This window comes from Balaenoptera borealis, assembly GCF_965194805.1.
Source record: "Balaenoptera borealis genome assembly, chromosome: 15".
Taxonomy (NCBI): domain Eukaryota; kingdom Metazoa; phylum Chordata; class Mammalia; order Artiodactyla; family Balaenopteridae; genus Balaenoptera; species Balaenoptera borealis.
In genome coordinates, this window is record NC_138871.1 from 69,465,315 (window position 1) to 69,479,142 (window position 13,828).

Consider the following 13,828-nt stretch of genomic DNA (forward strand, 5'->3'; position numbering starts at 1 on the left):
GGCTAATGGTCCAGAGGAGACCTTGCAGGAAGGGATGGTTCACGCTTGGGGTAGAAGGACATCTTATTCCTGAGGGTCATGTGTAACATTAGCAGGGGAGCCATCATCGGCTCTGGAGGCTGGGGATGAAGGCGGCCTCTCGGGGCCAGGGCTCTTGCTCTTGGTGGCGGGGGATAAGACTGTCCTCTAGACCATGCTGATTCTGACTTGACCACCCCCCTCTTTTAGAAAGTGACAAGAGCCCTACCTTTGTGAATGCCCAGCCTGGAGCACCCACGCTGACCAGAGGCTCCTTCTGTCCTGGAGCTGGGCCTCTGGGAGGGGGCAGGGCACACTTAGAAGGAGGCCCTAGCGGTGGCCAGTGAGGCCGGCCCACAGAGGCTCGTTCCATCCGCCATGTTTTACTCCTCCCTCCCTGGAGGACTGAAGGGTGTCCTGAGCTGTCTGGCAATAGCAGCACGTCGGGTTGCAAACGCATGACCTCCAGGGGTACGGGAAGCCTCTCCTGGGGTGTCTCCTCCAGGCTAGACCGTGGGGTCTTAGCCCTCCTCACACTCCTGCCCTTGGTTTTTCTAACTAACCAGAGTCACTCTCTGCTGAGCGTCCCACGGCTTTTTCAGGAATAGGTGGAGAACTTCCAACTCACCGGAGGATCAGCCTCGGGCACCTGACAGTCTTCTCCTGGTACAGCTCCCTCAGGCTGATGATCTCCATGATCTTTACCAGGTTCACAAACGCCCGAGGCACCTGAGCAAAGGCAAGGTCCGTCCCCAAGAGGATGGAGGCCAGGCCGCTTCAGCCTCTCACCCGGGGGTGGGGCCGGTGTCTCCTGATGGCTATCAGGTCTGCCGCCTTTCATCTGGCCCCAACCACAGCCTTCACCCCTGCCCCCTCTCTCCCCTCTGCTCCCTGTTGACGCATATGTGCTCAGGCTGCTGGGGCCAGGACTGACAGCACGGTCTGTGCTGGTGTCCAGGAGAAGGGGACCTGGCAGGGAGGTCTCAACAGGAAGCCAGAGCCGCCTCCAGGCTAAGACTGAGGCCCAAGGAGGAGGCCTGTGGCTGAACTGCCCCGAGGCCGTGTAGCCTGGCCTCTGTACCTCGGCATGGAGGATATCCAGAGCCTTCCCGATGTTGTCCGTGAAGTTCTGCGGAGAATAGCGGACCTGCAGGAAGAGGGAAGGTCTCTGACCCCATTCATCACCCCATCTCTCGGTAGACCAGGACCACTTCCTCTCCTGGGTCCCCTCCTCCCTATATTTCAGCCAGAATGGGCAACACTGAAACACAGGCTATCTTTTGGGGCCCTAGCTGCCACCCTCACCCCACGGTCCTCAGGCTTGAGGTGAAGGCTGTGACCCTCAGGGAAACGCTCTTTCTTCTGCATGGAGCTATGGAAAGCTCTGGATCCACTTCACGTCAACTAGATGTAGGGCCTTCGCCAAAGCACATCACACCTCTGGGCCCCTCTAAACTGGGGTGTTGGAGCAGGGGACCTCTAGGATCTCCTACAGCTTGAACATTGTTTGGTCCTAGGGGCTGATCACTTCTGATGGAACCTCAAGTGCCTGGGAAGCCAAAGCTCAATCAAATCACTTAAGGAGATTATGAGAGGGGAAGAGGGTCCTGCAAACCGCCTTCCCAAGCATAAATACATTTTAATGGTGATTTCCCCTGATCTCGATACTTGTGGTTTTCAAACTTTTTAAAAAAGCAATGGGGCTTCCCTGGTGGCGCAGCGGTTGAGAATCTGCCTGCCAATGCAGGGGAGACGGGTTCGAACCCTGGTCTGGGAAGATCCCACATGCCGCGGAGCAACTGGGCCCGTGAGCCACAACCACTGAGCCTGCGCGTCTGGAGCTTGTGCTCCGCAACAAAGAGAGGCCGCGACAGTGAGAGGCCCGCGCACCGTGATGAAGAGTGGCCCCCGCTTGCCGCAACTAGAGAAAGCCCTTGCACAGAAACAAAGACCCAACACAGCCAAAAATATATATATAAATAAAAATAAAAATTAAGAGCTTTGAGATATAATTAAAAAAAAAAAAGACATTCTAAAAAAAAAAAAAAAAAAAAAAAGCAATGGAACCCTGTCTCTGAATGAAATTTAGCCAAGAGCCCTGCTCTACCAAATGTATCAAAGCCTCAAGGGAGGTGGGGGAGGGACCCATGGTCCCACCTCCCGCCCCGCCCCACCCTGGCAGCCAGCAGCCCCCAGGCCCCACTGTGGGCCCTTCGCATTGCAGCTTGAAACCCCCAGACCCTGGTGACTTTGATGCCAGGAAAACAGGCCTTGAGGGGTCTGGGGGGCAGGGTCACCCCTTGGGACAGGTGCTCCCAGGCCACAGCTAGACCCACCACTTTGCTCTGCTGGTCTCCTTTCTTCCTGACAAAGCTTCTCATGTTTCTGGCCCAGTTGGAAAGTCTCCTGCTCTCTGTAAACCTCTGATGCCACCCCTCCCTCCCCCACCCCCCCAAATCCCATGGCAGCTCTGACCCCAGACCTCTCTTCTGTGTGCAGCTCTAGAAACACATCAGCATGGTGAGTTGTCTGTATCTCCCTGTCCTGGCGGTGTGAGTTCATCGCAAACAGAGCCTGTGTTTCAGTGTCTGCGTGGCCCCAGATACATTGCCCAGGCTGGATCCATGCCCGACTACCAGCCAAGTCCCAACCCAGCTGCACTGCTCCAGCGACCCGGGGTGGAAATCCTTCCCAGGGGAGTCTTGGGTGAGGGCCTGGAGACCTACCGGGTCATCGCAGACATCACAGAGGTCATTGCCTCCTATAAACAGGGTTATTATCTTCCAATCTTCCTGGAAATTTATATTCTGAAATGAATGGGAAACAAACAAGTAAAAGCCTTGCCCCAGAGTCAAGTCCAGGAAAATACAAAGTGCTGAATGCTGTAGGGATGAGTCCTCACACACAGGAGAATTTAGTGGGGACATTAATAATTTCTGTTCTTTGGTTTGTGGGTCCTGAGGTCAGAGGTCACAGGTGCTAAATTATTTGTTGTTTTTTTAAAGGTGGCCTCTCTGGATTCCCATGTGGCCTTGTCCCCCCACCCCCCCCCCCACCCCAGAGCTGACCCTCTCTGTCTCCATGATCCTCCCACCCACTCCCTCCTCTGGGCATCCTACCTCAAGTGCTCCCAGGTGCCACCTCCCCTAGACTTACCGTGTAATTCTTCATCAGGTCCACCAGCCTCCTGGCCTGAGCAGATAAATTCCTGCAGGCACACACAGGAAGAAGTCATGTGACCAGCGGGGGTTGTGAAGCTGGGGTCGGGAGGGGACTTAGCAGAGAAATCGGGAATAAGATATGTAGCAGGAAAACTGGACTGAAGGCCATGCCCTGTCACACAGCTCCTTCCCCACTCGGTCTCTGCTGGGGGTGGGAGTCATGAGTGTGCCTTGGGAAGGGCAGAGCTCCCTACATATGAGGGGGTGACTGTTAGCAGGACTGTTTTCTGATTGGCGTATTTGACTTCATAGTTTTCTTTCTCTTCCAAGCCAGGCTCATTCAGGACAAATAGAGGGCTGCATATGAGTGTTTCATGTCACACATGGCTATTTCTGCAGGTGGCAAGACCTCAGCTGCAAGGGTGCCCTCACTTTCAACGTGACATGGTTGAGTCAGACACACCTGGGTGTGACATTTAGTTGCTTCTTGCTAACTGTGGGAATGTGACTTAAATTCTCATCCAAAAGATAGGAGGTAACCCCCCCTACCTTAATGGGTCTTAGTAGAGATGAGCAAAGCAGCCTCATGGGGTAAGAGCCACTCTTGGTGCCAGGCAGCATATGGGTTTGAATCCTGCTTCCACCCCTGACCAGCTGTGAGACCTCGGCAAAGTACTTAACCTTGCAAACCCTCAGTTTCTTCCTTTGGAAGATGGGGATGGCAAGCATACCTTCTTCACAGAGATGTTGGGTGAATTAAATAAGGTGCCCATAAAGAACTTAAAAGAGCACGTGGTAAACATCCATATTAGAAACAATCCATTGAATTATTTCTACCATCATCACCACCACCATCATCACCATCACCATCAATAAAGTCCCTGGCACAGGACTTAGAAACATTAGTTGTCACCCTCTTCCTCTCTTAATTATTAGCCCAACTGGCCTGCTCTTAGTCATAATAGGCTAGGTATCAGATCACCTGGGTGGAGACTTTGGGGAAACCACTTCACCTCTTTGAGGCTCAGTTTCCTCATCTATTGCTCTGAAGTTAGCAGGGCTGCTGTTCTTTCTATGGACCAGAGTTTTGGATGATTACTTGGCCACTGTGAGCCTCAATATTATCATTAAGAAAACATGGGCATCTGACTCTCTGCTCTGTCCATCTCACAGTTGCTGTTCAGAACACAAGAGATAACAAACGTGAGGGTACTATGTAATTGCACACTGCTATATACACATAAAGGGTCGTTATTGGACCTGTGGTAAAGCCTGGGGGCACAAAGATGACAGACCACGTGGTCGAGATAATGCATTTGTTCAGGCCACTTCATCTCTCTGGGCTACAGTTTCTTCATCTGTAATGGTAATAGTAATAATAATCTGGAATAATAATCCCCAACTCTTCCCTACAACACAGGACATGCTTGGACAAATAAATTACTCACACGAAAGGGCCCCAAGGCCTTGGGGAAGTCAGGGAAGAAATCCAGGGCCATATGAATCACACTCCATTTTTCATTACATTTATGCTTTCAACTAAGGTTTCATTCTTGGATGCCTTCCTGACCTAATCATGCTTAGAACTGCCTCTCCTCTTACACCACCAGCTGAAATATGCTTGGAGAAAAGCAAGATTAAGGTAATATTAACGTAAGCCTAAAATTTTAAGCAGTAAGCCGGTAGCCTTTCACCCCCTCCCCACCAAAAGGAAAATGAAGCCACCGAATTCGTTATAAAACCTATTAGGTTTTGTATGATCTCTGCTTCAGATAATCTGTCACCTTTCCTGTCCTGAATAAATAAGAGTTACTCTAGTCGGGGACTCGTAGATTCAGGACGGTGTTGAGAGCTGGGAGAATGATGTCAGGGGATCTAGGAACCTAAACATAGGAATCCCTAGGAACTACATAGTAAAGTTCGTGATTATTCTGGAAGAAATAGAGGATTAAGAAACAAAAAGGATCTTTCCATTTATTTTTCCTACATTGGATGTGGCACTCACTGGTTCTCTGACTGGCAGCAAACCCAAAGAAGCACTCAGGGTTCTGGGATGGTGGGGAGAAATGGAGCTGTAGGACCCAGAAAAGCCGACCCCGCTCTCTGGAACCCTGCATCCAGTGCCCCTGGACCACGACTCAGTGGTCCTGTTGCTCGCGAACAGTTTTCCCCAGGTGGGTCCTGCAGCCCTGCTGCACTGTTGCTGGGACCACCATCCTGTCTGTGCTATTTACAGCTCACCAGAACTTTCACTTTCAACACGGCACTGAGGGCCTCCCTGGTGGCGCAGTGGTTAAGAATCCGCCTGCCAATGCAGGGGACACAGGTTCGAGCCCTGGTCCAGGAAGATCCTACATGCCGCGGAGCAACTAAGCCCGTGCACCACAGCTACTGAGCCTGCACTCTAGAGCCCGTGAGCCACAACTACTGAAGCCTGTGGGCCTAGAGCCCGTGCTCCGCAACAAGAGAAGCCACTGCAATGAGAAGCCCCCGCTCGCCGCAATTAGAGAAAGCCCGCGCACAGCAACGAAGACCCAACGCAGCCAATAAATAAATAGATAGATACAACATTAAAGAAATAAAAGATGTTTAAAAAAAAACACCAAGAAACACGGCACTGAGCCTCCCAGCCGGCCCATGGGAGAGGTTCAGCCCCATCTCTTAGAGGCTAAGGCTTAGAGAGGCCAAGGGAGAAACCAGGGCTCGGACTCAGACACCCCCCACTCCCACCGGCGCCAGGACTGGTGCTCTTCCCATGAACCAGGAAGGATGCAAAACATGGAGCCTGAAAAAGCCGCCTGAAAAGCAAGCCTGAGGAAGAGAGGGAGAAGGTGACACGAAAGACGGAGCATTAACAGAGTGGTGAGACTTGGGGCTCAGTGAGTCCTCCTGTGGCTGCTGTCTTATGTGAACATAAGGTTTAGAGACGAGGCAAAGTAATTTGCTCAAAGCATGTACCTGGCATCAGAATCAACTGTGACTAGCTCCTGGGGGCGCGGCTGGTGGGTGGGCCAGCAGGTTTCCATGTCCCACAGCAGAGGTCACCCCCAAGAGAGCCCGCCCAATCCAGCCTTTGACCCTCGGCTCCTCCCCCCGGACCAAACCCCGAGCCTTTAGCCATACACCCTGGTCTAGGCTAAGCCCCGGACCGGGTTCCCAGGGGGCCCGTGTGGTTCACTCCCAAGGCTCCACTGCTCACTCAGCTCGGGCTCCTGCCACGGCCTGGTTTAGGAAGGCCCCAGGACTGTTTTGTCTTCCGGTGCCAACAGAGAAACCCTTCAGGGACGGGTTGAACTCCCGGAGGATGTCTGGAAATATAAGGAAAAGATGTTCGTCGTCACTGCCCCAAGGCGATCTTCAGATTCCTTTGATAAGTGCCAGGGGGTGCTGGCGACAAAGCAGAGCGCCCACCCCACAGCCCTCACCCTTACTGATCGCTTGGCCCCCGAAATAAAATGTCCAGCAGGCTGATGCCGAACCGCGTGTGTGCTCAGCGGATCAGCGTTGAATAAACGCCAGTCTGGTTCAGGTGCTGCTCTCAGGCACTTTGCTCTTTTCTCTAAATATGTAATCCCTTTATTGAGATATAATTCACACAACGTAGAATTCACCAATTTAAAGTACCATTCAATAGCTTTTAGTACATTCATACAGTTGTGCCACCATCACCCCTATAAACTTTAGAACATTTTCATCACCCCCAGAAGAAACTCCATCTCCACTAGCAGTCACTGCCCATTACTTCCAGCCCCGCGGCAACCACTAACCTACCTTCTATCTCTATACGTTTGCTTATTCTGGACATTCATACAAATGGAACCATACAATACAACATGTCCTTTGTGACTGGCTTCCCTCACTTAGCAAGTTATCAATGTTCATCCATGTTTAGCATGTATCAGTACTTCATTCCTTTTTACTGGCAAATAATATTCCATTGTATGGGTACAACTGTTCAAAGTATTCTCTCATAATCCTTTTTATTTCTATACTTATGTCTCCTCTTTCATTTCTGATTTTTAGGCTCTCTTCTCACCATCTACCTTGGTCAGTCTAATTGCTTGCTGATTTTGTTCATCTTTTCAATCTCATACATTCTAATGCCTTTACCATGCTGGATCTACACTTTTCACTCTGCATCCCCCCAGCTTGGCTGAGAACTCCTGAGAGCAGGGTCTGTATACACCCCTGAGCCTCGCATGGGCTCAATAAATGTTTATGGACTGAATTAAGAATAACTCAAAGTTCAGAAAGGTTAGGAGAACTGTTAAAAGTCGTACAGTTATTAAGAATAGAATCCTAGGCTAGAACCTGATCTCTCAGCTCGTGTTAGAGGGTACTTTCCCCAGACCTACAATCTACTAGGATGTGGGAAAGGAACTGGCTAGGTATCAGTCAGGACTTTCAGGCATCATGCCATCCAGCAGAGCACTCTCTCCAACCAAGCACTGCTACAGGGCCTACACAACACAGATGGATTGAACTCATTCCTTGTGGCTCTGGGGACATTGTACCAATGGATGGCAATTACTCTCATCTACTCAATAGAAGGAAGAGCTGCGAGATCACTAGAGCTATCTGAAAACGGAAGGGATTGTCCTAGACTCCCCATTACTCGAAGCATCCAGCGTTGGCTAGCTAGGTACTTATCAGGAATGTCACAGAAGGCACTACTCATTGGACAGGACAAGAACTTGCCGGTGCATACAGTTACCTCTGCCAGGAACATTCAATCCCCTTTCCTTATCTGATGAATTCCAGTTCTTAAAGCCCTCTTTCAAAAGGCAGGGTAACAGCCTTCTTATTTATTTTCCCCTAAACTTTGTACATGGCTATAATTATTGGTACACATGTCTGTCTTTAGGGAGACATGTCCCTAAAGAGACTTCAGTGACGTCATCAGGGCAGGGACCTCACCTCATTCTCCTGTTTCCCAAGCACCCAGCACGGGTGTATTTGCTGGATTACATTGAATAGGGAGTTGAACTGAGGTTCTGTTCTGACCCTACGTTCTCATAAGTTTTCCAACACATTGCCACGTGATTATTTCTCCATGGATTATCCAGTCCCTACAGTCAATCTGTCTTCACAACTCTAGTAAGGAAGTCTGAACAGGCAATGTTCCACTGCTGGGCTAAGCGTGTCAGGGGCGTCCACCCAGGTGACGCTGTCTTAATATTTTATAAATCATTTTAGTGAAAGATCTTGAGTCAGATGATTTCCAATCATGTTATCAACCACAATAGCGTGGGAATCAGAGAGCCCAGCAAGTTGTTGGGTATGCTGGCCCAGCTCATAGCCCAATTACATTCACAAAAGCAACCCAAATCATCTCCTAGAGATGGCGGAGCTTATTTATAGCTCTTGTGTGTGGACCTAGAAATAAGGAAGATGGGAAGTACTTGTGCCACAGAACTGTACCTACTTAAAATCAACAGGATTTGCAAATAGCAAGAACAGATAACACACATGAAGTCCAACCAGTTCTGCCCATGTGGTGATCAAACCACCTTTATCATCAAAGTCTTGGTGACTTAAAGCTCAAATAATTTCTTAGCTGCTAAAGATATATTACAGAGGGATAATTACGAGAAAAGTAAATGAGAATGGGATCGATTAAATTCCTCTCAGGCAAAATCGTTAGCCAGAAGATTTTAAGGGAAAATAATTCAATTGTAACATTTTTTGTACGCGTACTTTAAGAACAAGCACTGTGCATGCACTAAGGAGAATAAAAAGATGAATAAGACCATTCAAAGAATGTAGTCAGGCTTAAAAAAAATCATTCCGAGCAGGTTGTTGATGAAGGAATTTAAAGAAAAGGTTGCACCCCAAATATGGCTATGTTTGCACAGTCTGAACAAGGTAACTTCATCATCACTGCTGCAATAGCAGCGTTTCCTAAACCAACACCAGGAATTCAACGTCTTTGTACGCAGTGGTGCCTAATACAGCCCAAGCCTAGATCAACGCCTCCCAGAAAAGTGCTCTGCTCTGAATGACAGGCAAAGCAAACATGGGTTTCCTTTACTTCCTTCTTCAATCATTTCTTAATAATAACTTGCACTAAGAGTTGGCGTGAGCATTCTTTCCCTCTTACTCTCTTCCTTCCTCGGACAAATACAATTTCTCTTAAAAAAAAAAAAGGCTTTAATCGCTCTCAAGCAATAGAGCAGGGCGACCGCCTCGGGGAAGCAGCGCCCCCTGCCGAACGCGGCTGTCTCCTGCCACCCGGTTCCCTGCCAAGCCCGCGGCCGCCGCCAGGGGGAGCTGCAGAAACGCGCAGGGCTGCGGCGAGCCCGCCCCGGACCCCCGGGAGCGCGTACTCACTGGGCAAGGTGGTGACGCTGCTGAGGTTCTGATCGCCGCCGGCACTGCGTCGTCGTGGGGACAAAAAAGAAAATGAAGGTTAAAACTGCCAGCGACGCTGAAACACCTCAGATACCACCAAGACAGACCTTGCTCCTTCTGAGAAACACCCTGGGGGCTTGGGGCGTGCCCTTTCCTCATTATTTCTGTATAAAAACTGTAAAACCAGAATACAGCAACTTCTCTCTCCTTGCCCCACAAACCAGAACGTCCAAACAAAAAACTGGCTTAAACCGTCATGGCTGACTTTTTGTTTTTTAACTTTGAGCTTTGACCTTGAGGCAGGGGAATTAAGTGGGCCCCTTCAGCCCCATCTTCCAAAGGGGAAGTGGCCCTTCCTTGGATGCAGAGCCCAGCCCAGCGCTGACTAGCCACTGCAGCTGTGCATTATTATTATTTAAAAAAAAAAAAAGTTTGCCTTCATGGTTCTCGTCCTGTTTGGCTTGGGGAAAAACCCGGATTTTAAAGGGTATCTTCTAGAGAGCAACCCATCTTCTGAGCCGCTTCTAAAATTCCAAGGAAATCAAAGTTGGATGGGTTTCTAGGCATGAAAATAAGCAGCATTCCAGAGTTGACTGGATTCCCTGCTTTTCCATATCCCCTCATTCTCTGCCAAGTACGTCTGGGAACATTTCAAAGGTTCTCAAAACGTCTGGGTTTAACTCTGTGTAGCGTCGCCAGGGAGGATACCAGGGATTCAACGCTCAGGTTCAAGCTGGTGCCAGAGATGCTGGATTCCAGGTTGAGGGAACACCGAACCTGCCCTCTCCTGCTTGGCATGAGCTGGGCTTTCATAGCAGAGGTGAAGCAGGAGTGCTGCTCACCGCAGCCTGTGGCGGCCTGGGTTTGATCACAGGCAGAGCAGGAACAAGCCTGCACAATATATACATGATGGGGGATGTGCTGGATTAGGGGTCAGGAGTCACTACTCTACTTTTTGCTCTCTTACCATCTGACTGTGTGATCTTGGACAGGTTACTTGCCCTCTCTGAGCCATGCTTCATCATCTGTAAAATGAAGGCCCTTTAATAATGATCCCAGCTACCATTTATACCTACCTTTGTGTCAGGCACTGTGCTGGGCATTTAAGTTCTCTGTAAGCCTCGCGACAATGCTAAGGCAGTATTATTGTCTCTGTGTCAAAGATGAGACCAGCTCAGAGAGGTTGAATAACTTACCCAAGGTCACACAGAGCGGGCAGCTGGGGCTCCTACACAACCCTGGTTCTGAAGGCTGCTGCCTCCTTCTGAGGTGGCTGCCCAGAGGGAAGAATGCAAGCCACAACTTTTCCAACCCAAACGTCTGAGTAGTTTTTCCCCTAAACTCCTCCTGCTCAGGTCCTGGCTTGTTTTGGGGGAATATCTGGTTTGGGGAAGCTGATAAATACCTTCCTTAAATTAAACTTAGAAATTTCTCATGGAAAAGCACTAGGCTGACTCATCCTTCTGCTAGAGAACTTGTTTTCTACATGCTCAGGGGTCCTCCCCTGCCCTGCGACGGGGCGTCTACGGGCCTTGCCACGCCTGCACTCACCTCCAGGACAGACCTCGATACTGAGTTGAGACATCCAGGACGTTCCCAGGCTTGGACCCGGCCCCATTACCTGCCTGAAAGGGAACCACAAGGGGGTGATTTCCCTGCCTGCTCGCCAGAGGGTCTGTGTTCTTGTCCTGGCCGGGCCGGAATGTCCGGCACTTTAGAATCTAGAGTCTTGATAGCACCACGTCTTGACCTGCATCCTGCCTCGTCAGAAACGAGTGCTAGTTGCTGCTGGGAATTCTGGGGCCCTCCAAGGGCGGCCTCACCCTGAGAAACCCTGCCCGGACCCTAGGCTGGCAGAAGCGCTCTGAAAATTATACTGCAGTGTACGGTTTTCCAGAGGACACATTTCAGGGCCCCATTTCCCTCATTTTTTAAAAGTCGTGAACTACATCATAAAAGGAAGTATCCTGTAATCCTTTGATATGAATAGGTCTCAAATATGTACAAATGGAAAAATTAAAAGGAAATGCCACGTACCTACTCCTCAGCTAAAGAAAGAGCAGGGTCTTTTAAAACCACACCCTGACACACTCTTCAGGTGCATGTCCCTTGCCTAAAGCATGTTATTTCCCAGCAGAGCTGTTCCAAAGGTCATGCCAAGGGCAAGGGCTAGCCTCCCAGGCAGCCTGTGGGGGAAGGCTGGCCTCCGGGGGAGGAGCCTTGCTGCCTCCCCAGGTAGTCCTGAACAGCTGGGCTGATTCTGTTTTTTTTTTTTTTTTTTTTTTTTGGCCACGCCGCAGCTCATGGGATCTTAGTTCCCCGACCAGGGATAGAATCTGGGCCACAGTGGTGAAAGCGCTGAGTCCTAACCACTGGAAGGCCAGGGCATTTCCAGCTGTGTTGATTCTTGATGACTCCGTATCCCGAGAGCATCTTCAAAGAGACCGGGGGTGGGGGCGGGAGGCCATATCAGGCCACACCCAGCAGGAAGTGCTGAGGACCAGCCTGCCTGTCCTTCCCAGAAGGGTAGGAGCCATAGGGCCTTCGGGGTGAAGAGTACCTGAGGGGTCATGGAGGAGACGGCTACAGGGCAGGGACAGAATTCTGGCCTCAGAGTCAGGACCTGGGAGTCCTGTCCCCACCCAGCAGTTACAAGCTATTGGCCGCGGTACTCACTTCGCTTCAACCAGTTTCACCTTTGTTGGTTTCAGTTTGAGGAGAGTCATATGGCCCAGGATTTTGTTGAGGATATTGAGTGAGATCATATCAATGTGAAGAGGCCACAGACATGAAAGGTGTCAGCTGGTATTTGGGGGAAAATTCAGCTGGAGGCCCTCGATTCTACTGATCCAGAGAACAGCAGCTGGACTCCTCTGTAATGAGTCGCTGTGGACCTGAAGTTCAAGAGCTTCAGAGACCCCCTACCCTGGCTCTCTAAGGACCGGATTCTGCTTTTTCTGGATAGCTTTTTGCTGGGCCTGGGAGGTCACCACAGGCCACCTGCAGACACGGGCTGGGTCATCGTTAGTACCTCTGTCTCTTTCCCTGACCCCGGTTTTCTCACCCCTCCCCCATTAGCACTTGTTCCTGTCCCATCATCCCATTGCCCTTGGGACCTTCCCTTCGCCTTCCTACATGGACAAAACAAAGCACTGGGTCTTTGAAGGGGCCCTACACCCCACCACCGACAGGCTGTGTGGTTTGGGCTGGGTTACTTTCATTTCAGGGGCTCCTTCTGGGGTCCCCCCACTTCCTGCTCTCTCCTTCATTCCCATGTTAGGAGAGGAAGGATGAGGTTAGAATGGAGGTGGGAAAACACGATGGGCAGGGAATGCTGGATTCCAGGGTGGGCATGGAGGTGGGGAGGGACTGAGGTTGGGACCAGAGTTGGCAACGCTTAAGGGCCAGGAGTGAGATTCCCCTATTAACCAAGATCTTCTCCTCTCCTGCCCCTTCCTTCCACCGTCAGTAACTCACCGTGATTGAGTCACCCAGGGCTCCGATGACCTTGATGTCAGCCAGCTTCAGCCTGTGAACTGAAAGCAAAGATGAACAGAAGGTGGGCTTCTTGTCTCCTCTGAAAACAAAGGAGCATCTTCCAGGAAAACTGAGACAAAGTAGAACAATTCAGCTTGGACAAAGATATTAAAAGCCCATCCTTGTCCTAAAGCTCAGCAGTAGCAGCCGTGGAGCCTGACTGCCGGTCTCCTTGGGGCGCCTGGACACAGGGCTCAGGAGGTGGAAGGTGGCCCCACTTTTGGAGAGGTGTCTGCTGGTGTTGGGTGAACCTGATGCCACAGGTGGGCAGTTACTCTCAGGGCGTGAAACAGCCCCTGGCGACATGATCTGGGAGTAAGGAGGGGATTGTGGTGGAGGTGAAACCCATACTTCATCCATTCTAGGATCTGTTGATAGTTGGGATAAAATATTATACCATCTTATTAGAAAAAAATCAGCTCGGTTTTTCTGAAGTGAAAAAGGAAATGCCTTTATACCACTTTTTTAAAAACACTATGCCAGGGGTTTCCCTGGTGGCGCAGTGGTTGAGAATCTGCCTGCTAATGCAGGGGACACGGGTTCGAGCCCTGGTCTGGGAAGATCCCACATGCCGCGGAGCAACTAGGCCCGTGAGCCACAACTACTGAGCCTGCGCGTCTGGAGCCTGTGCTCCGCAACAAGAGAGGCCATGATAGTGAGAGGCCCACGCACTGCCGTGAAGAGTGGCCTCCACTTGCCGCAAGTAGAGAAAGCCCTCTCACAGAAACGAAGACCCAACGCAGCCAAAAATAAATAAATAA

At 50.4% G+C, this 13,828-nt stretch overlaps 1 protein-coding gene across 1 annotated transcript in view; it reads right to left on the reverse strand.

Moving 5' to 3' along the window:
- The window catches only part of PLB1 (phospholipase B1), a 129,454-nt gene that overhangs the window by 52,762 nt on the left and 62,864 nt on the right, over nt 1-13,828 (reverse strand). Inside the window, exons 19-26 of the mRNA XM_082356692.1 lie at nt 13,008-13,066; nt 11,082-11,155; nt 9,510-9,553; nt 6,379-6,487; nt 3,175-3,226; nt 2,745-2,825; nt 1,100-1,165; nt 647-747 (exon numbers count right to left, since the gene is read on the reverse strand). Of these exons, the coding sequence (XP_082212818.1) occupies nt 647-747; nt 1,100-1,165; nt 2,745-2,825; nt 3,175-3,226; nt 6,379-6,487; nt 9,510-9,553; nt 11,082-11,155; nt 13,008-13,066 (586 nt within the window). The remainder of the gene's footprint in view (nt 1-646; nt 748-1,099; nt 1,166-2,744; nt 2,826-3,174; nt 3,227-6,378; nt 6,488-9,509; nt 9,554-11,081; nt 11,156-13,007; nt 13,067-13,828) is intronic.